Here is a 22,193-nt window from a genome sequence, read left to right on the forward strand (position 1 = left end):
AATACTCAGGTACTCAAAACTTTATGTGTGTGTGTGTGTGGGAAGTGTTATGAGTCCCACAGATTCCTCACTAATTCTCCTACCAGGTGGCCAGGGAAAGGCAGATGCTTTCTGATCCTGACCGTCTGTGTGGTGTACTGCAGGCAGATCACCTGGGAGGAGAAAAGACTTAGGGGAGTGAGAGGAATCTGTGGGAGGAGACACACACAGTATTTGTACAAGGTAGTGTAATAGCTTGTTGCAAAATCATTTAGTAAACAGGAATGAGATAATTTATAAACTCTCTGGCCTTGGGAGGAATAACACGCCTTATAAAGATCTTAACATTTGGAAAGCTAGAAACCTCTCAGACGCCCAAGGGTACAGTAAACAAAAGTCTAAGAAAAATAATGGCTTAAAAGAATTGCCTATTCCTTGTAAATCAAGCATGGTGTCTGATACATATGAAAGGACTTTTAAGAATATTGAGAAGAACAAAGGTTTGTTTAAAACTGAAAATCAAGCCCAGAAAACTAACTTTGTCATTAGGAGTCCAATAATTCCTTATGTACTGGGACGAGGAAGAGGGCTGAAGAGGTTATAGTAGTCTTATTAATCTCAGTGACCCACACTCGAGGGAGTCTGAGGGGCTTAAAAAGGCCCCTCGGGTGCAGGTTGTAAGGAGAGCTGGATATCAGGAAAAGAGTAGTAGCAGTAAGAAGCAGCTGCGTGACTTGAGGAGAGAGAGGACGCCAGGACCCCTGTGTGGCAGATTGCATCTGCCGGTCCTGAGTGCATATGTGCCTCCTGCAAAGGGAAGGGCAGAGGTCACGCTTTGGGAAGCATGCAGAGAAGAAGCTTACCCGTTGGAGACCTGTGTTGCAGAGGCGGCACAGCAGGAAGCAAAGGCAAAGGAAGCTTTCCTTCCTTGGAGGCTGACTCAGGTGGCTGGCGTGCACCTGAGAGCCTTGCAGAGGTTTCAGGTGACTGGTGTGCACCATAAGACCTCCAAAGCAAGAGACGCTCCCAATACAGGTGGCACTGGCGAATGCGGATTGAAGGAATTAGTCTGCCAGGAAGCGAAGAGCCACAAAAGCAGAAATCCTGTGCATGGCGAAGGGAATGTTGGTAGTGACCATGTAGCAGTCCTTCCCTGCTCGCGTGGCTCGGGTTGGTGTTCAGCTAGTGGCAGACACTTGTGTATTAGTGAAAGAAGTCCAAAATGTAATGTTGAATACCTAAACATTAAACAGCAGCAGACGCGACCCTCGTGTAGGAGAGAAATTGATTCACAAAGTGATTTTGAATCAATAAAGTGAGCAGCAACACATTGTAACCAAGGCAAAAGACAGCACTGCTAAAAGTGTGAGTTGGTTGGAAGCCCAGCAGAACAAGGGGGCAACATTGGTAAAAGCTAAGATTAACAGGTTGTATTCAAGCCATGAGAGTATATTGGTAAAAACAAAGATCAACAATCATTACCCAAGCCAAGAGAGACTATTGGTGAAAATCAATACCAACAAGCATTGCCCAAGCCAAGAGGGGTCACGATTTAAGCAAGCACCATTTATTCCAGATTTTCAACAGCAGAAGGGGGCTAATGAAAGGTCCACGGGCTGGGAGACTTGTTACCTACATTTTGTCACGTATATGGTGCAAGCTGATAAAAACTCACATTGCCAAAGCCAAGGGAGAAGCAGAAACAAATCCTATCCTTGGCAGTCATTGTTTGCTGGTGCAGTGGGGAAATACAAGTGGCAAAAACGCTGCCCTTCTGGAGAAGGGATATCCAGAAGGAGAGAAACATTATTTGTGGAAGAATAGTAAAGAGCACCAATGTGAATCTGTTTCCCCTGAAGAGTTTCTGTCAAAACTGAAGCTACCATTTGTTGAATGCTGTGAAGTTAATGTGAAGCTTTTGACAGTTGACCTAAACCACAAAGACAGCATTAATGTGATCTGTTGTATGGGCAATGGAGTATACCTGGATGACAAACCTGTGGCAGAGTTGACTGGCAGGGAACAGACCAGGTAGACATTGAAGAAGTGCAACAGATTGGTTTTGATAGAGACAATTTATGTTGCTTGTGCTAATGAAAAGCTGAGTAAAGCAGAGGCATCAGAACTATATTTCTTTGAGATTTATCGTTGTGGCAAAAATCATCCTGACCAGGCCAATTTGCATTGCTTTTTATAAACTGAGAACTTGTTCAAGAAGGAAGAGAAGCTCTGTATTTTTTGTGTTGGAAGTTTCTGCTTAAACAGAGAAGCAGGATAAGACTGTGTTGTATGTGTGCATGAGCAGTATGTGTATATTGGCAGTGTGTGTGTTTGTGGCCAGTGTTAGTTTGTGTGCGAGTGTGTGTATGTGTATGCTTGTAGTGACATCAGTGTAGCCAATGTGTTTGTGGATAGCAGTGTGTTGGGGACATCATGTGGTTTGACGGTGTGGGTGGAGGCTCTGAGTGTGTAGGGGCAATACACGTGTGGGATCAGTGTTTGTGTGTGGGAGTGCAGCAGGTATTGGGCCAGTGTCTATGTGGTAGATTGCTGTTGTGGGGAAACATGTCTGGGTGTTGGGGTAGTGTTATTGTATTAGGGCATTGTGTGTGCCTGGTTAGGGGGGAAGTGCGTCTGTGGTTTGGTTGTTAGTATGTGTGAGCTGTGCCTGTGTATGTGGTTCTGGCCAATGTGTGTAGGGGAAGCATGTGTGGTGATGCATATGGGCATGTTGTGTAGTTTGTGGTGGCAGTGTGTGATGAGTTGACATCCAGCCAGGGCGTGGAAGTGATTTTAATTAATAATAACATGATGTGGATAATCCATCTCAGAAAGGTGGTCTGCTAATCAGACCACCTTTTACAAAGCTCCATGCCAAAGGCATAGTGTACACCTGCACCCTGATGCATTAGTTTCCTTAAGTGCAGCTCCTGCTTTTCAGTGGCACAGAGCAGGTTCAGAGGTCAAAGGTGCCCTGTTTGACAGCTGCTGTGACAGCAAAGATTTGTACAACACACATGTCAATACTGTGAGCCCATGCCATCCAGGGAAAGGGTGCTTGTCTTCTAGTCAGACTGCCTGACTCTGCTTGGACATCAGAATAATGGGCAGAAAGAATGTGCCTCTCTTTGATCCTTTGTCGGGACAGGTAACAATGCTCGCCAGCAGGACACCTCCCACAGGCGGCCCCCTGGGAAAGAAGATTCAAAGGGTACACCTTAAACAAAAGAGCCATACTCACACCAGGGTGTTGCATATACATGTGTTGTGGTGATGAGGAATAATGAGACTACCAAGTGTTGCTATGGTGGTTGCTCTAGACTTTTATTTAATAATAATAATAATAATAATAATAATAATAATAATAATAATAATAATAAACCAAACCTATTTGTGCCTAACTCTAAGAGGATTTACCTACCAAACTGAAGAAACTTGGGTGCTTGTCAGGAAGTCCATGGTAGTCAAAAAGGCATCATCCTGGTCACAAAGGCTCATACTCTATCCCTGTCACTATAGCAAAACATCATAAAGCCCAGATACTGTTCATTATCCAGGAGAATGACTCTCTTCTCCTGGATGTAAATTGTCCAAACGCCTCTCAGGTTGTTCAAAACAAAAGTTCTGTATTGGGTTCTCCGTAACCTAACAGAAACCTATACAGTTGCATTGGAGCATTTCACGATCTTTAGGTTTTGTATGCTTCTTTATCTGACCCCACTGGGATGTTGAAGCTGTTTCTGGAGTCTGCCTTGACTCTCCAGCACCACACCTTTGTGGAACTGACCTGGGAACTACATTACAAAATGGTTTACGGTTCTCTCTCTTCCTTTATGATTTACAGTATTTTAACTTCCCAGCTCCCGCCTGGACTTGTGCAGGTTCTCTTTACCTTCTCCTGGGGAACTCTTCACCGGTTTCATCAAGGGTAAAGGGTTTGCTCTTATTTCTTTAACTTCTTCCTTTTGTACACCTCTCTGTCTCGCTTCTTTCCACCTCGAGTTATTGCGAACTGCCTCAGTGTAGCTGTCGGACCCCTCGGTCCTGCCGTGACAAGTTATGCCTCCTCCACAGTCTCTCTCTCTTTCCTGATAGTCACCTATGTTGCTGTGTTGTAGGCTATGGTAGGCAGTCTCTGAACCGTTGTTGGACCAGATGGTCCAATCACTACAGGTTATACCACCACCTCTCAGTTTCTGCAAGTCTTTCATGCCATTTTTCAACTGACTTGCAGGACACTTATCAGGTGTCCTGCTATTTCTTCTCTTGGCTTTGGAGACAAGCTTCAACGCCATCTCCTGAAGCCTTCCATCCACTCTCCAGGCTTTCCAGGCTTGGATCAACTGATTCTCCCTATGGTTGTATCACAGCTTCCAGCTTGCCAGAACCACACAGGCCATTGACAGACCGGTCAGAGGATGACAAAGAACACAGTCCGCCTTTGCTGTTCAGTTTAAATAATAAGGACCGCCCCAGGTTAATGTCAGTCCAATTGACAGCAGCTGCTCTAGCTATCGTCCCACTTAAATTTAGCATTGTGTAGTGCTTCTTCATCTCAGTACTTTTGTCATTCGATGGGTTTGATATTTCACAATAACACATGGTTTTGGAGGTGATATTATGTGGGTAAGATTTAGGCGTTATCGTCAGCCTACAGGGGAATGTCACAAGGTTTTTGCTTCCCAATTGCATCTTTATCCCCAGGAGAGTCCCTCCCCATGAGCTCCTGCTAGGTGGATTATTTTTTAGCAGCCTCACCTGCCTAGCTTCATGGAAAGGGGCTCTCGTCTGGGGACGAGTGACACTATCTTTCGGATCGTCACAATCTGCTGACAGTATTTTCATCAAATCATTCACAGCATTGGTGGTTCCGGTCCATAACAAAATTAGACCGATTACAATTCATTTGACGTATTTTGTTTAGTAGTTTGAATGCATGTTGAAGAAAGAAAGATGTGTACATCATGTTAGCTGCTGAAATAGCCTAATGTAAAGTTTCTTCAATGTCATTTTTCCCTATAGTGACTCTGCAAGCAAATACTGGTGTCACGTTTTTAGGATTCTTGCTAGAAGCAAGAGCGGTTGGCGGAGATTTTACTGTGGGCACATTCACCGTCACCAACGGCAACTCTCAAGGTCTTGAATGTAACAAAGTTATGGTAGGTGGACATTTATTCTTAGGTCTCATTACTGTCATTTTACCTGAATAATGATCATGATATTCTCCAACAAAAAATGGCTTCCATTTGGACTTTCCGTGTTTACTTTGTTAGTCACATTGTAGTAATGTCAGGTGAGACTACAAAAGAGGGAAACAGGTTATTTGAGGATGCTTCTAAATCAGGGGCCTGAAACATTTGGTTTGCTGGATATTTCAGACTACAATTCTTATCAGCTCTTGTCAGCATATTCAATGGTGAGGGATCATAGCACACACAATTCAAAACACCTAGGTTCCAGATCCCTGTTCTATAAGAACAACACAGATAACATGTGGCAACAGAAGGGTTTTAATATTGGCATTGGTAGGCCTGACTGCCATAGACCTAACGTAACATTTACCTCCAGAACTGTGCATGAAACCTCCTTCATACCATCTATATGTGTGACTGGGCCTTATTAATGAATAGTAAAGCACATAATGACAGCGTTCAGCACTTCCAGTCGGCCACCATATTCCATTCTTTGAAAAAGTATGCAATTCATTAATCGAGAACATCTTTTCCAGTGAATTGTTTTGAAAATGACGTCATTACTGTCATTACAGGCACTTTGCTGATGGTGTTCATTCTGTGGCGAAAATCTATCAACTAACATCCTCTAGATGGCCCGTGATGACCACTGTTTTAATGCTATTCGCAAAGGTGGTTGGAAACGCGTGCGTGAATTGCCATTGTATGCCCACATTTTCCTGGCCACCCAAGACCTTTCCCTGGGTAACACCATGTTGATTTACCAAATAGCTCCCTAGCCCCTCCCTGCTGCCTCCCCCGCCTCGCCTCTCCTCACTCACCTGCTGCAAGACATCCAGCATCGCTTCCCTTGTGGCCCCCGTCCCTACCCACATATGGGATAGACCAGAGCATTCTCCTCTGGTCGTGGCGCTCTGTCCCTGACCTGAGTGCCTGCCATAGAAAAAGAAAAGGGACTTTGCCCCTTTTCTATTAACTATAGTGGTGGCAATGTTGTTTTTTCTTTCCCCACGAAAATTGGGCTCACACAATATGCTTGGAGTAAAATAAATACCATAGAATACATCAAATTATTTGCGCACCAAGGTTCAAATGCCAATCACCCCCTTGGGTGCATACATGGTGGCAGGTAAGCACCCTGAACCCTCACCTCCTAGACTCAGGCTGGTGCCTTTACCAGTCCTGAACACCCTCTGGTGAGGGGTTGATCGCTACAGTTTTCTCTTTCTTGATCTCCCTCCATAATTTCTTAGTCCAGTTGTAGGTGTAGCACTCTTTCCCCTGTTATTATTCGTTTCCATTGAAGCCAATTTTTCCTCTTCATCTATAAAATAGTTACTGAAATTCCAAAGATGGCAAAATCACCATGAACTTGTATAAACACAACCACTTGTGGGTTTTAAAAGATGATCAAGCATTCCTTATACCAGTGATTTTCCTCTAAGGATCTAATTATTTAAAAGCCTTCGTCGGATGATTATCTTAGCTTTTGAAATATTAATTTACTAAAATATGTCCCTCTTGTATTACCATTCTCATCATCAATATTAGCTCCCACATTTAAATGTCACAACACGTAGCCATGTGATATGATAAGATATGATGTGGCATTCATAACACGTCTGTACACAAGTGTTTTCGTGAACACACCATATGTCACCAAGCAGCGTATTGAAGACATTCTGCACGAGTGTAAGTGCAGTTTTGAACTAGAGCAAAAACTGCACTGAGCAATAATCATATTCCTCAATACATTTTTCGCTATACTGTTACAACTCTAGAACTAAAAGAAACTTTGTCCTGGTGGAAAAATGATTTTAACATATTTATTTTTAAATAGTTCAATGTTTGCCCTAGTCCTAATGTTTAAGCAATATGACCTGAGCGGCGGGGGTATTACCGACTCAAGTAATGCCCCGGGGCCATAGTTATAGACCCCAGGGCATTACCTGAGTCGGTAATGCCCCTGCTGCTCGTGTCATATTGCTTTTAGTACCCCGACCTGCAAGATCTGCATGACCAGGCCACTAAAAGCATTTTTTTCTGTCCTGAAACGTTTCGGGACAGAAAAAACAAAACAAATAACGATCAAGAAAATGATTGCCGGGAAAGGGAAAACGGAGTCTGTTTTCCCTTTCCATGGCGGCCATCGGGAGAGGACGCACTGGGAAAACTTCTGTTGCCAGTGCATCCCTTACCGAAAAAAAAAGACAAGAATATAAGTGGGGTTGGGGTTGGGAGGGCGGAAGGGAGGGGAAAAAAAAAAGTACCTGGGTTCCCCGGCTGGGGACGATGGAAGCCTCCAGCTGTGTGGAGGGTCGGATCAGGGATGACCCCGCTCCGGAGTCTCCACATGGCTGGAGGCTGCCATCGTCAGCCACCAGTGACAAAGCAGGCTAAAGGTAAGTAGGGTGGGGAGGGGAGAGGGGGGAGGAGAAACAAAAAAAAATAATTAACCGAGTCCCCGGTGGGGAGCGAAGGCAGCTCCTCAGCCGTGGAGGCTTGGAGCGGGGGTGGCCCCGCTTTGAGCCTCCTCATTGGCTGAGGGGCTGCCAGGCCCGCAGCCAGGAACAATGGCCGTGGAATCCCGGCCGAGGGTTTCCCAGCCAGGTAATGCCTTGGTGAGGGCCAATCAGAATGGTTTTCTCATTCTGATTGCGCCCTCGCCGGGTACCAATAAGTATAATTGCATTTTTGAAAGTGAAAGTTTTCTCCAATATGTCCCTTGGATGTGAACAGACCTACCGGTCAATGTTTTTGTCGTTCCTAGCGACTGTGTCAAACTGCATGAGCAGTTTACTCTGAGGATTGCTTGGCTAAACCATGTTTCCATGTTGTAACTGTACAGCTTGTGCATTTTCTTTGATGACAGAACTCTGCAGTGAGCCACACCAATAGAGCTGCCAAATCAAGTATGACTGTGACGTGGACCGCGCCTCCTGGCTCTGGATTTGTTCGTTTTAGGTATGTTTTGATTGATTATATCCTCTATATTTGAGAACATCTTCCTAACACTTTTTGACTTAAGAGATAACATGTTTCATTTCCATTGCTGCCGAAACTGATATAATCCATATGACAAAGCGTGTCTTCCTTCTTTATTTGTAGTAGTGATATATCCAGCTAGTAGTATTTCAAGTGTCCTTAATATGGCACTGCGTGCTCTTAATTCATTCAGTGTGTTGCATTCTCTGAAAACTGTTTGGGGCCATGAAGGAAACAATGTCTAATGGTGTCAAGACTCCAGGGGACGGCGAGATACTCTCTTTAAAAGGGGCTGAAGATGCCTGGAATTGAATTTGTGACACGAGAGTTTGAGTACACCTGAGGGACATTGCATGAAGATATGGGCAGGACCTGGACAGTGGCATGGACAGGGGTGGACTGAGTTAGAGGTACTGTGGGAGTGTTGGGGAGGTTCAGTGTATAAGGCTGAAAAGGGGAGGATAGAGGGGAACAGAAACACTGTGGGCAGTGAAGGGGTAAGGGAAATGTAATGGTGTCTCCAAGCAGTTAATTTTCACACGATGTGCCCGCATGATGTGGACATCCGCCACCCTGCAATAAAATGAGGGTGGAATAGCAATAATAGATGTGAGTCCTCTCGTATATAACATTTTCCTCAATATTATTTCTTCAAGTGTTTGACTGAATCTCGTAGAAACATTAGTGTAGCATGAAACACTCATCAAACAACACATAGGGACTTTCCGGATGATGGTAATAAAAATAATATGCTGGTAGGGGGTAGAGCAGGGTATCACAGAACATCTCCACCAATTACAATCTATAAATCGATGTATTGGTTCTACTGACCAATGTGTATGTGTCATGAATTGAGGTATTGTTTCTACTTACCAATGTGTATCTCTCATGAATTTAGGTATTGTTTCTGCTAACCAATGTGTAGCTGTCATGAATAGGGGTATTGTTTCTACTTACCAATGTGTATCTCTCATGAATTTAGGTATTGTTTCTGCTAACCAATGCGTAGCTGTCATGAATAGGGGTATTGTTTCTACTTGCCAATGTGTATCTGTCATGAATTGAGATATTGTTTCTACTAACCAATTCGTATCTGTCATGAATTGAGGTATCGTTTTCAAATCAAAATTCATGCCCTTCTTGGTCAAAACTGGGATCAATTAAAAAGTGATCCACGCCATTATCTGACTATTTACTATTATCGTGAGTAGAATTAGCTGAATTGTGTTGTAAACATGGTGTTTTAGTAGTGAGGATGGGTGGAGCCTTCTGGCATTAGTAGGTATGTAGGTTATATATATTGAAGGTGCTCAGGAGGTTGTAGTAGCTCAAAGGAAATCTTCACTTTTCATGTCACTTTCATTCCAGTCAAAAGATGGCCCCTATTAAGATGCGGGATGAGACTGTGGCGGGAACTTGATGTGTTTTGTTGGGGAGGGAGAATACAGAGTCCCCTGACCTAGTTCCAGGTGCATAGAGGGCATTCCCACCTTGTTATGCATGCCAGGAACAGGGCCCCTTTTCAATGCATAGAGGCACAAGTGGAAATATCCTGCAAGTTCCCTTGGGTTCTGCATGTGTTGGGTTTAACAGGGTAAATGGTGAACACCGGATGTGCCTCTCGATGTGTAGTAGGGGATTTCCATAACTGCCTGTCTTTCCAAATTTGCCTGTAAAAAACACATAATTTCCAGCAACATGGCATTTTAATTGTAATGAAGTGACCTCTTAGGCTTCTGGTGGTTACTTCAAGGTTTATTAACAGCTACTTAAGTTACATTTAATAAGTAAGTTACATAGGACATAAGACAAACACTGGCAACCATCACCCAGGCAAGGGATTACTAACTGCCTGGGCTTGGAACCTTCACCAAACATTCCCTCATTCACAACACAACACTCCAGATGACATCACAGTCTTCCATCATGCAAAGGCAAGAACTTCACCACACATCTACTTCCCTTACAACACCACACAAATGTACACCTGACAATCACTTCACCACATTAATGCTGTTGGAAAACCATAGGATTACTTTGTAATTTACCTGATTTTAGCAGCTGCTAAAAACAAAGGTATTGAATAGACATCCATCCTAATGCCCCCTGCAAGCGTTCACTGCAGCAGGCATTTATACTCTTTGCATTGTAAAGTGCAAAAATGCATGTTAAACAGTTTTCAACAGCTTTGGAATGTGTTTCCCCCACTCCATTCCATAGTGCAAAAGACTAAAATACATGGAAGTACAAAGGTACCCACTGGGCAATTTACACTTTAAAAACAAAAAGAGCATCACAACTTGTTTGTTGGATAGTAGTTGGTTCTAAAATAAACAAGAATTAAACAATAGATCAGTGTTTGTTCCCCCGACCCGCCCCCAAAACTGCACATTCAGTTACCTGGGGCCAGATTACAGAAACTTTGCACGGGTTCAAGGGCAGCGTTGCATGGTATTAGCACTAGGGCAAAGTTTGCCTTATTTTTAAAAACACTAGGACATATTAGAGAACTATTGCACAATAACAACTGCACATTGGCATTGTATAAGCAGCTGGGAAAAAATAGCCCTAGTGCAAGAAAGATACATTTTGGATGCGTTTTTTCCAGCAGGGCAAAGTTTGCCCTAGTCCTAATGCCATTCCGTATTAGCACTAGGGCAAACTTTGCCCTGATTCAATAATGCTGTGAAAATCTATCATTTTTGCCCAAGAGCAATTTTTGCCCGGATGCCTACACCATGCCACATTGCACTTGTCCATGGTGCAATAGTTTTCTATTATGACCCAGTGTTTTAAAAAAAATAGGGCAAACTTTGCCCTAGTGCTAATACCATGCAACTTTGCTCTTGCATCGGTGCAACGTTTCTGTAATCTGTGCCCAGAAGGTCTTAATGAGTTTGACCAGATCAGTACTAATGGTCATGCAGTGTCCAATATTTCTGCCACGTTTCCCCCACCAGGGGCCAGATTACAGAAACAGTTCCCCGGTGCAAGTGCAAAGTTTGCACGGTATTAGCACCAGGGCAAAGTTTGCCATATTTTTGTAAACAATGGGACACATTAGAAAACTATTGCGCCAGGACAAGTGCAGTTTGTCAGGGTATAAGCACCAGGGCAAAAATGTAGCAGGTGCAAAAAACATTTTTTTTAATGTGTTACATTCACATTACAGAAACTTTGCACCGGTGCAAGTGCAAAATTGCACGATATTAGCACTATGGCAAAGTTTTCCCTATTTTTAAAAACAGTGGCACACACTAGGAAACTATTGCACCATGACAAGGGCAGTTTGACATATTGAAAGCACCAGGGCAGAAATTGCCCTAGTGCAAAAAAGATGCATTTTCACTACATTTTTGCACCAGGTTCTTTTAATATGTCAAACTGCCCTTGTCATGGTGCAATCGTTTTCTAGTGTTTGCCACTGTTTTTAAAAATAGGGCAAACTTTGCCCTAGTGCTAATACCGTGCAACTTTGCACTTGCATCGGTGCAAAGTTTCAGTAATCTGTTCCACAGCCTAACACATCACCCACTTGTGTCTTGCATCGGTGCAAAGTTTCAGTAATATGACCCCAGTTCCACAGCCTAACACATCACCCACTTGTGTCGCTGGCTGTTTCGAGCCCTTTGTGGTGAATGTTTCCAGAGCACACTGTTCATTGATCATCAGTTGTTTAACAAGAGCTGTGTTGCGAACTGGCACCAAACATGTAGATGCACTCAGATCTTGAAGCTTGCAACTTTCAGCACAATTATATGTTAGGGGAGACCCCTGCAACCCCCCATATACCCCTCAAATTATGTATTACCCCCCCCCCCACATATAATTGCACTGAAATGCGCAGTAACATTTTCGGCAATTTCGGATTCAGGATTTTGGGCTGCAAAATGATGGGGTCATAACAATGCACTCTTTTCTGCTTGTTTGTGTTTTAATAGTTATATAAGGCTAATGTCACAGCTGAGGGAATAGATGACAGTGCATGATGGGAAGTTGATCATTTTTCTTTTCTTTTCAGAGCAACCTTTGTTCAAAGCTTCAGTACTTTTTGGACTCAAGTTGAAAGTCAAGACCTTCTGCCAGTAAGTTTTAGTATTACAAAATACAACAGTCATTTACCTCTGCTGATTGATGTTATAATGCATTTACAGCAAATGCTTCAAAGCACGAGACATTGCGGCCTACCCTTGGGGTACCAATTACATCATTGAATAGGTAGGCACGTCCTGCGCGTCCTGGTGTATCTGGAGCTACACCATGCGTCCACTGTGAGACGGGGCATGCATTTACTTGGGATAGCGATGCAAATATGTTTAGCGTTGCGATAATCATTCAGCATTGTTACACCACAGACGAGTACGTACGGATATAGTGCAATATTAATCAATGTTATCAGCATTTATACTTTCTCAATGTGTACAATCTCAAATGAGTGAGTCTAAACGTGCTTCAAGTCAGACCGGGCACTTCCTTAGGTCTCTGTAACTCTGAAACCCTTTCTTTTTCAACGAGCATGGGCCCTTGGCAAGGTGCTGTCCCTTAACCATGTATAGATGATAACATCTATACAATTGTTTGCCGATGTGGCATACCTTTTACAAAATTAATTGGGGCATCAACGTCCAAAGGGCAGGAACAATAAAGTTGGGCAAGACCTGACCTGAACACCATCTTTGTAGAAAAGCTATTCTTGCTTAGCCAACTATCGTATGCCCAGCTAATACTAGCTGCTAAAGGATTCATGGGTTTGCAACTTGCAGGGTGTCACCTAACAGTTATTTGATTCAGTGTGACAATAACACATTATTCTGTTGTGAAGTTGGGCATCATGACACTGGAAATCAAGTCAACATTAGTGACAACGTAAGGGTTACAGTAATCAGATCTATACATTTCATCTATCTAGCCTATTCTAAGTGTCTCTAAGTGGCAATGCTTGGCTAACTCCATTACACTTCCATGGTACGTATGTTCCACTTTCTATGTGTTATGTAGGCAATACACTATATAGTTCAGGTCTAAGTAAAACTCTGGCATGCACTTTCTGGGCATTGAACAAGAATAGAGGCTCATTTGCCATAAATGTGTTTTTTGTGGCAGGCAACAGTAAGACTTCAACCTGAGGTGCAGTGAAAATATGTGGGGGAGAGGTTTGAAAGCACATTATACAGAATATATTAAAGAGTGTTATATGAGTTGGTAGCTTTTGAGAATGCAGCATTCTGCACGCTGTGCTGCAAACCCAAACACACCACTAGGTTTTTATTCTAAATACATCAATTCCCTTAGGAGTTAACCGCCTTCCTCCCTCTCTTCTGCTTATCTTATATGTACTAGTATCTATGTCTGTTGTATTTGGTGGCACATTTAATTGTGGAATACATTTGTAGCCACTTTTTGTTTATTACCTCTGGACTTGGTTGTGGGCCTATATTTGGAATGGTATAGCTCTGGTTATCAATTTGAGGGACATGAGCTGCATACAAACATTGTAATGTATGTAGTCTAAAAATCGTTTTATGTCCTGGGCAAATGAAGTGGCACTCTCCCATTGGCCAACTTCTGGCATATACGAGTTCTTAAAATTCGCCTGGAAATCAGCCAATTAGGGAATGCCTCGCCATTTCCCCAGGCCTGCTCATGGTATGGCTGTCAAGGTGGCGACCCTTCTCATCCTAGAGCGCTGTGATGACATACATGCTGCCAGCACCGCATGGCTCTCTATGTAGCGCTCCTGTGATGAGAGGAAGCAATGAGCTGCCAGCACCATTTCTCACATCTTATTACCATATAACTATCCATAGCTATAGGATTACATCACCAATCCAGTGTCACGTGCAATTAGTTCCCATTGGGTTCGTATGAATAAGATTTTCTACAGCAAAATCTTAGTTAGAGAAGCTGTGTATCTGCATGGGCCAGTTCGAATTATAATCTTTTCATGGGCCAGTTCGAATCATCACATGCCCTAAGCAATATAGTTCATGCCCATAGGATTATGTTACGGAAACAATATATTGATGACATTCTTGTCATCTGGAATGGTACAGGGGACACATTCAGTGACTTTGTGGAGTATTTAAACAATAACACTTTTGGCATTCAATTTATACATCAAAGTGACCTGTCTGCTATGGATTTTCTTGATCTCCATATTTATGTCAACAATGACATAGTAGTGACTAGGACCTACAGGAAGCCAACGGAAGTAAATTCAGCTCTCCATGCTACCTTTTGCCACACAAAATCTAATGTTACCAATATACGTGTGAAGATAGTGTATACATGCAAGAATGTGAGCTGTTAACCAGCAGGTTGTGATAGTGGGTACTCTAGAGGATTTTGTTGTGAAGGCATGGAACAAGATCAGTATAATTAAGAGGAAGATTATGTTGAACCCTATTAATCAAGATAAATCAAAGCAGTAGAAAAAATAACACGAGTAAAGCTGCCATGAGGAAAAGATGGACATGGACTCTGTATAAATAATGAGCAAGAAGCTGTGAAGAGAAAGACCATGGTTACAGAGCTGACTTGCACTGGAAAAGAGTTTTGTGTGAGGAAGAAACAATATCTGTTTGGTTTAGGATCAAGAATGCCACATCAAGAGGTAACTGCAAGGCACAAGAGGAGTGTACGAGTATAAGCTACATATGCACAACATATTTTTCTTAGATTATGCAAAGGAGTGAACATTTGCAAGTGCCAAGCATTGAACAATCAAAGATGCAGAAAGAAGATGCAAGACGGGGCAACCAAGTCTCCAGAGGAATAATAATACCCATAATAACTGAATCAAATAGCACTAAATAAAAGGTTAGGATTGACAAAATGTGGTCTCCTCACACATGGCAAAAGACCAGAAAACAAGGCCTATTCGTTAGACTCCAGACAAAGATAGCGATGCACTTTCACTCTTTTAAAAGTCCTAAGAAAAAGAACAGTCTGTAAGGTCAACTACAAAGAAGAAGCTGTAGAAATGGCTTTGGTATAAGTTGCTCTAGCAGGCGACTCCTTACAATCTCTTGAATATTTGCAAGTGTAATTGTTAATAGGTGGCCATATTCAGATATGGCCATTCAACCAATCCTGTGAATGTCGCAGGTCACTGGATTCGGACGGTAGAAAAGCCAAACCGTCAACCAGAAACATTACACCAGGAAATGACTCCAGGACTCAGCGCCATCAAATACGTGTAAGTTTGTTTTAATGGACAGCCAGATAAATCAGTCAAGCCCATGTGTGGATGATTACACGTGTTTCGGCTCCCCTGAGACTTTTTCAAATCTGGGCTATTATTGCACATAAGTAACAATGAACAAATAAATATACAAATGTATCATAGCACATCACGCATATTATGCAAAATAAATTGACAGAAATAAGGTATATCAAAAAGGTGTCAATCAAAGAATGTGAGATTCAACATTTGCGCGGTTATTACAGCAGCATACCGCAATGTACACAAACAGTTTCAAATAAAAGTCATAAAAAATAGACAGAAAAACAAAGAATGGTGAAGGGGAGGATGGAAGGGGTTAAGAGAACAAATCATATATCAACATTTTTCCAAAACAAAGAGAAAAGGGGGAAAGGAGAATATAAACAAAAAGTTCATTAGTATGATTATCGCAAATACATCACTACTGGCCTAAAATCCAGCACAGTGTACCATGTAACATCTCACAGGTTCGCTTACCCGTGGATGAAAGGATCAATCCAAAAGACTGTTGTCACAATGATAATAACGGGGCCAAATCCCCAGGTCAAATAGAAGTCTGAAATAAAATAAATGCACATAATGCTAAATACACCAATCTGTGCCATAGAGCGTAATCATGGAAACATGCCTAAAATATGTCTCCCATTCAAAAACAATGGCATAGGGTGGCAAGAGCAAATGAGGAATCATTAACCCCATATTTTCTCATCTAGTGTTTAATCCAATACTGTCATGTATTTATCAAATCTTTAAGTAGCCTGTGCATCAAGGTCATTCAAGATCCTACACAAGGTGCTTAACGATACATTGAGCAAGTGGCCTTGAGCGATCTTAGTTTATCCGCATAAGCTTACTGACTTACTTGATTCAGTAAAGCAAAAAATCTCACGCATCTGCAAGAACGGGTTCCCATCTGCCGGCGCCATTTTAATGTCTGGGTGTATGTGCCGGAACCATAGCAACATGATTAACGTTTCTATGGTAACCCTTGTACAACGTCCCACTCTTGGGACGAGGTCTGTCGTGAGTAACTGGTGAGTCCATCAGATTCAAACTACCAGTTCACGGTCTCGATAAATAAAGTGTTCAGAATCTAACAAAAATCTGATTAAAAAGCGTCATCACAAACTGCTTGTCGTTCTCCAGCGCCATTGTTAGACCATGGAAAGTCACCCGTAACCAAGGGCAACATGGTCCAGCATTGCCCTCCTGGGCCACATCCATTGCCCCAATCCAGATAGAGTGGCCGTCATTTCTAAACGGTGATCCGGTCTATTACAGCCATTGTTAGACCATGGAAAGTCACCCGTAACCAAGGGCAACATGGTCCAGCGTTGCCCTCCTGGGCCACATCCATTGCCCCAATCCAGATAGAGTGGCCGTCATTTCTAAACGGTGATCCGGCCTATTACATACAATGAATGCATATTAAGATCCTGAATTATTACAGCCGTAAATTGCATCTAAAACTCATTGAATATAAGTATAGTATGAACCAAATCTCAATCTCCTTCAAATACAAGTGAATTTATGAGCAAAGACATCATGTTTTAAGTAAATAAAACTTATTGCGCTTCCACATGTTAGCGGTCTGACTGTTAACGGTAATATCCAACAGAGAAGGTTACGAAGAGGAGTGAGGTAACATCCCTGCATCCTCTTAAAGAAATATCGATTACTGCATTAAATTCTTTTGTGCTTGTCACGGTTAGAATGACATGTTAGAAATACCTAATTACGTAATATTGCCATTAATTTCTAGTTAAGAGGTTAACCTGCTCCCCAATTGCCGCTCACACCCTACACTCAATACACATGCAAATGCTTGTAACTGACCTCTAAATACCGATTCGGAAAGATTTCCGTGCAAATATACCTTATGGAAGGAATATACCACTGAACCTGCTGTGTGATTCCTCAGAAGAAAAACAATTGTTAAATTGGTTAGATTAAACATATCTCATGTTATACATTCAATTTCACTAACACTACAGGAATGCCACCATCTCATTATCACTGTTGATACCTGTAACTGTCGAGTTAAAAACGCAGATAGCACGTCCTTCAGCTTGTCTGAGTGCTTTTAATCTGTCCCCAGCTCTTTTGTTGAGAGTTACATGTTGTAAGCCAATGAACCTAATCTCAGACTTATTATGCAGTTGATGCAAGTTCTGCCAGTGTTCAGCAAGTGGGAAAGAGGGATCCTGACTGCCTATCTTGGCCAGGTGTTCATGTACTCTTACACTCAACTCTCTCGTTGTGCTCCATATGTAGATCTTTTTACATACACAAATAATGCAATAAATGACAAATTTAGTCTTGCAGTTGATCCCCTGTTTGATAGTCCAATGTTTCCCATTCGTATCTTGAAATTCTGTAGTCTTCTCTTGTGCATATTTACATTGCATAGGGACTTTAAGTTTCCCTTTTCACCCAAATGCTTAACCTCTGAATTGTATTGTATTGTTTATTTGTATAGTGCCTATACACAGGAAAGTGTTTCAAAGCGCTCATTGTGAATCACGGGCAGAGAACAGAGAAGCTTGTTGTGACGAAATATCTTCAGATCTGCAGGTGCATAATGATGGCTAAATAGCCTACTCAGCCTACTCAGCACGCACATTTCTACAAACCAACAGTTATCCCAATCATAAAGGTAAAACATGCATAGCTAAGAGTATACCTCCGTCGTCTTTTGTGGTAACATGGGCTGATGGAAGGCATACTCCCAGTAGGGGAGTGACTGTAATCCAGTAGCAACCGAAACAGCATTAGCACAACAGTTCCAAAAATGAAAAAAAAACGTGAAACCAAGGTTCTATAAAAAATATATTCTTTAATTACACAAACAAACTGTGCACTTAATTATCAAAACAATGTAAAAGGAAGGCAGAGACATGCAGAATGTAATGATGCAGCACTGTGGATAGTTGGCAGGGAATAAGCAATGGCATGAAATACACCAAGGAGTTCAAAAAGGATATGTTTTATAAAAAAAGGTGCAAACAGGATTTACCCAGTTTTGACAGACCCAAAATGTGGTGCTGGGAGAAAGGATTTTTTTAGAGTACCTAATTCCAAGCTAAGGCAGATCGACATTGTTGAACCAGGCTTCTTATCATTGTTCAACCAGGTCAAACCAGGTTCAGATGCAGTGATTCGTGTAGGTCCAAGCGACAAACAGGAGTTGAGCCTATTCAAAGTGGTAGCTCAGAGCAGTTCAAAGTCAGCGGTCGAGCGACGCAGTTCAGAAGGCTCCTCACGGTTGTTTTAAAGGGCAGTTTGAGATGTTTGTTAACTGCTGTTTACAGTCAAGGGATGACCCTGCAGAAGTTCAAGTCAAGGTCCGGTGATGGTTTGATGCTGTCATCCTGGTGGTCCAATGTGCGGTTGAGCAGGCAGTGGTTTTAGGTCAGGCGGGTTTGAGATGTGATGCTTCCATTGGTTTGGAAGGCGCAGGTGGTTCGAATTGAACTGGTGATGGACTCTGCTTGGTATGATGTGGGGTGGCACTGATTCAAAGGTAAAAGTACAGTGATTTGAAATTCAAGTGAGTGCCAAAGGCAGTACCGGTGGGTCCTGTCAATTTGAATGCAGCAAACACAGCTCAAATTCTGTTAGATCTGTTTGATGCAATGAAGACAATCAGGGATCATGCCTGGTCTGGCTCCGAGGATGCTCTGAGTCCCAATCCAAGGGCCCAGGGACATGATGAGTCCTTGCTCTTATTCTCCTAAAATGGACAAGCTGGCTGCCTGCAGGAATCCTTCACCTCCAGTGTGGTTCCGGGTACCAGTGTTAGAGTCAAGTCTGGCAGGAAACGCTTGAGACATAGGTGGACAATCAACTCTCCTCAGAATTTGTGGGCGCCTTATATGTGTCCTGGTCAGGGCTTTCGCCTTGCAACTGTTGCTAGTTTTGGAATAATCCAGTGCTCTAGCTCTGTGCCTATTCATCTCTTTGAAGGGGATCAGGACCTCTCCCCTGCGCCTCCTCCCATCTGCTTCCACAGACCTGCAAGTATGGGACAGTCCCTCTGTACCTGACTCAAGTCAACCTCACCTGTGATTCTAGCTGAAAACAACTCTTTCAGATCTGGCAGTTCTGAAAACACCCTGTCGACCATCTCATGGTCTTTTTTGTATGCCAGCAGGCAACCCAGAGATGGCTGAATTCAGTGCTAACTACATTGTCACCTCAGTGGCCACTGGGTCCTCTCTTCCAAGAGTAGGCACCACAGGGCCTTCGGGTCTAGAGGAGGAGCTACTGGTGAAACAGGTCTCTTGCATTTTCCAGTTGAGAAAATCTCAGGGCCTAATTCCTCAAGCGCTTTCTCCTGTTCTCCTTGCAGTGCTTGCACTCTAGATAATGCCTGGGTCAGAGAGGTCATTACCCAATGGATACCCTACTTGAATGGAGTGCATTGAGGTGTTACCCTCCAACTAAGCGCTACTGTACATAAGCCCACATTACCCTCTCACTTGTTTGTTTGGTCCCAGTTTGCATTGCAATGCCCTTCTTTCACACATTGGGCCTCATTACAACCCTGGCGTTAAGGGGTTAACGGCGCCGTAAAAGGCTGCGGCGCCGTTAAACCCTTAACGCCAGATTCCCACTTTAACGCCTGCTTTTTGCAGGCGTTAAAGTCCAAGGCGCTAAGCTAAGCGACCTTGGTGCCGTAATTAGCGCCTTCCCCATCCCCATTGAGCCCTATGGGGCAAAAATGGGAATGGGGAAGGGGCAATGGTGAATGGGGATTTACAGCCCCGCCAACCTTGGAATTGGGCGGTAAATCCGCCATCCACCATGGCGGAATCCGGCATGGACCATGGTGCTAATAGCACCATGGTCCAACGCCAGGGTTGTAATGAGGCCCATTGTCACCTGACAGCTGTGTACTCAGAGCAGTATCCCAAAAAGCAGAGACATTTTACCATTTCCAGAAACACAGTCAAAACATATCTGAGAATTGGTGGGAAATGCCCCCCCTTAAAGCAGTGAGCACTGTTCCCACTCAGAATTGGGGAACATGTGGTTACTCCATCATCTAGTGGGACTTCGTTCATCTGCTAAGATCCCCACACTGACTAAGGCCTCCTACTCCAGGATACCAATAGTCATAATGTCAGGTTTGGGTCTCGCCTTACAGTCTGGATATCCCTTTCTAGGGGTCATCTACCCACACAGAAATTGACTTCTGGGTTTTGAGGCTGCAGATGCCACAGTGCTAGAGAGGCCTTTGCTAATATTTTCTGTGTGTGTGGAGCGACCATGGGTCTGGAATTTCACTTCATGTTTTGAGGAGTTTGTATGAAAGAACTGTCAGAACATCTTTCCTTTCCCTGATTATGTTTGCTATTATCAGATGCCTTGTCATTTGTTTTGGATGTATTCACCTGAACCATTTTCTCGATTTGAGCCCTCACATACCTGTTGTAGTAAGCTCTCTAGGGTCTGTGATAGGCTTGTCCACTAAATGCTGATGTAAGTCCATCTCATAATTCTGATGGATATTCTCACATGCAACTAATTAAAATTCCCTGAAAAGTGTAACCGTTGTGACCTGTGACCCATCCACTCACTTTATCAAGTGATGGACAAATGCATCAGTGGCTTGGTTCCTCTTCTGTTATAATTACCATGTTTTGTGGGATGTTTTTACCCACGCATCCAAGCCCTACCACAGGACTGTGCATTACTGGCATTGAATACATCATGATGGCCAGAACTCACCAGAAAATGCACAGGGAAAACATGAAAAATAGGTTGCCATCCATTTTTGCCTCTGTCAATGTTAATACAAGAGACCATTGCCAAGCCCTATCCTTTGGCTACACACAGAGCAAAAACCAGTGCAAAGAGAGATGGTTCTGTTAAAAATCTGTTTTTATTAATGTCAAAAATTGCTAAGATCATGGGCACGAAACCACCAAACAAAAATCCAACTCTGGTTGAGTGTTCTACTTTACTCTACTGCAGATCCACATCAATGCCATGTTAAGAAAGGATCATATACTATCAAGTAAAATCCCCTTTTTGAAATGGATTAATTCAAGACAGCTCCCAAAAATGGGTGCAGTACCGGCGCTCGACACTAACCGGCGCTAGCGGTCTAAACTCTGACTGGGGACCTGTATTTCAGAAGCTAAACAACATCCTGAGCTAGCTGGGACTTCAAAGGCTGCTGATTAATGAGAATTCTCAAGACCTACTGTTCCCAGGCCCTATACTAGAAGGCAGTCTGATTCAATTATCAGTTCAAGAGGCCTCTGTTCATGAGAAGTCTTCACACCTGCTCTTACCACCAACAGTCCAGGATATTGCCTTGACATGTAAATTAGGAGGGGAGGAGAGCTTCCTGCAGGCTGGAAGAAAGGAACAATAGCCTCTTTCAATTGAACAGGATATGCTGATTTGAGGTGTAATTGTCAACAGTTGCTCTGGCAGGAAAGCATGTGACATCTGACTCAGCCAGCTAGAGGCGGACCAGACTGGGTTGTGGATTTCATATTGCACCAAATGTATGTTTTATCAAATTGCTTATAAAATATTGTATTAAGCTGACAGAAATGTACAATTTGGAGATTCTTAATATGAAAAATGTACCTACAATTTGAGACTAAACTCCACTCTTTGTGACACTCTAAGACCGAACCCCTCTATTTATTAATATTGCAGACACTGTGCTTACACTAGAGAATTGAAAACTTATTGTAATGTGCTCAGGGAGGGGGTGTACCTCTGTGTAAATTTTGAGGAAAAACCAATGTTGCAAAAGCTACTAAAAAGCACAAAATGTTGTAATTTCTGAA

General features: G+C 42.9%; 1 protein-coding gene across 1 annotated transcript in view; it reads left to right on the forward strand.

Moving 5' to 3' along the window:
* Window positions 1-22,193, forward strand: part of LOC138540371 (putative ferric-chelate reductase 1) — a 1,004,090-nt gene that overhangs the window by 308,071 nt on the left and 673,826 nt on the right. The window contains exons 3-5 of the mRNA XM_069641679.1: window positions 5,002-5,138; window positions 8,044-8,135; window positions 12,178-12,241. Of these exons, the coding sequence (XP_069497780.1) occupies window positions 5,002-5,138; window positions 8,044-8,135; window positions 12,178-12,241 (293 nt within the window). The remainder of the gene's footprint in view (window positions 1-5,001; window positions 5,139-8,043; window positions 8,136-12,177; window positions 12,242-22,193) is intronic.

Source organism: Ambystoma mexicanum, chromosome 1q, assembly GCF_040938575.1.
Source record: "Ambystoma mexicanum isolate Mex_15411 chromosome 1q, UKY_AmexF1_1, whole genome shotgun sequence".
NCBI classification, from domain to species: Eukaryota; Metazoa; Chordata; class Amphibia; order Caudata; family Ambystomatidae; genus Ambystoma; species Ambystoma mexicanum.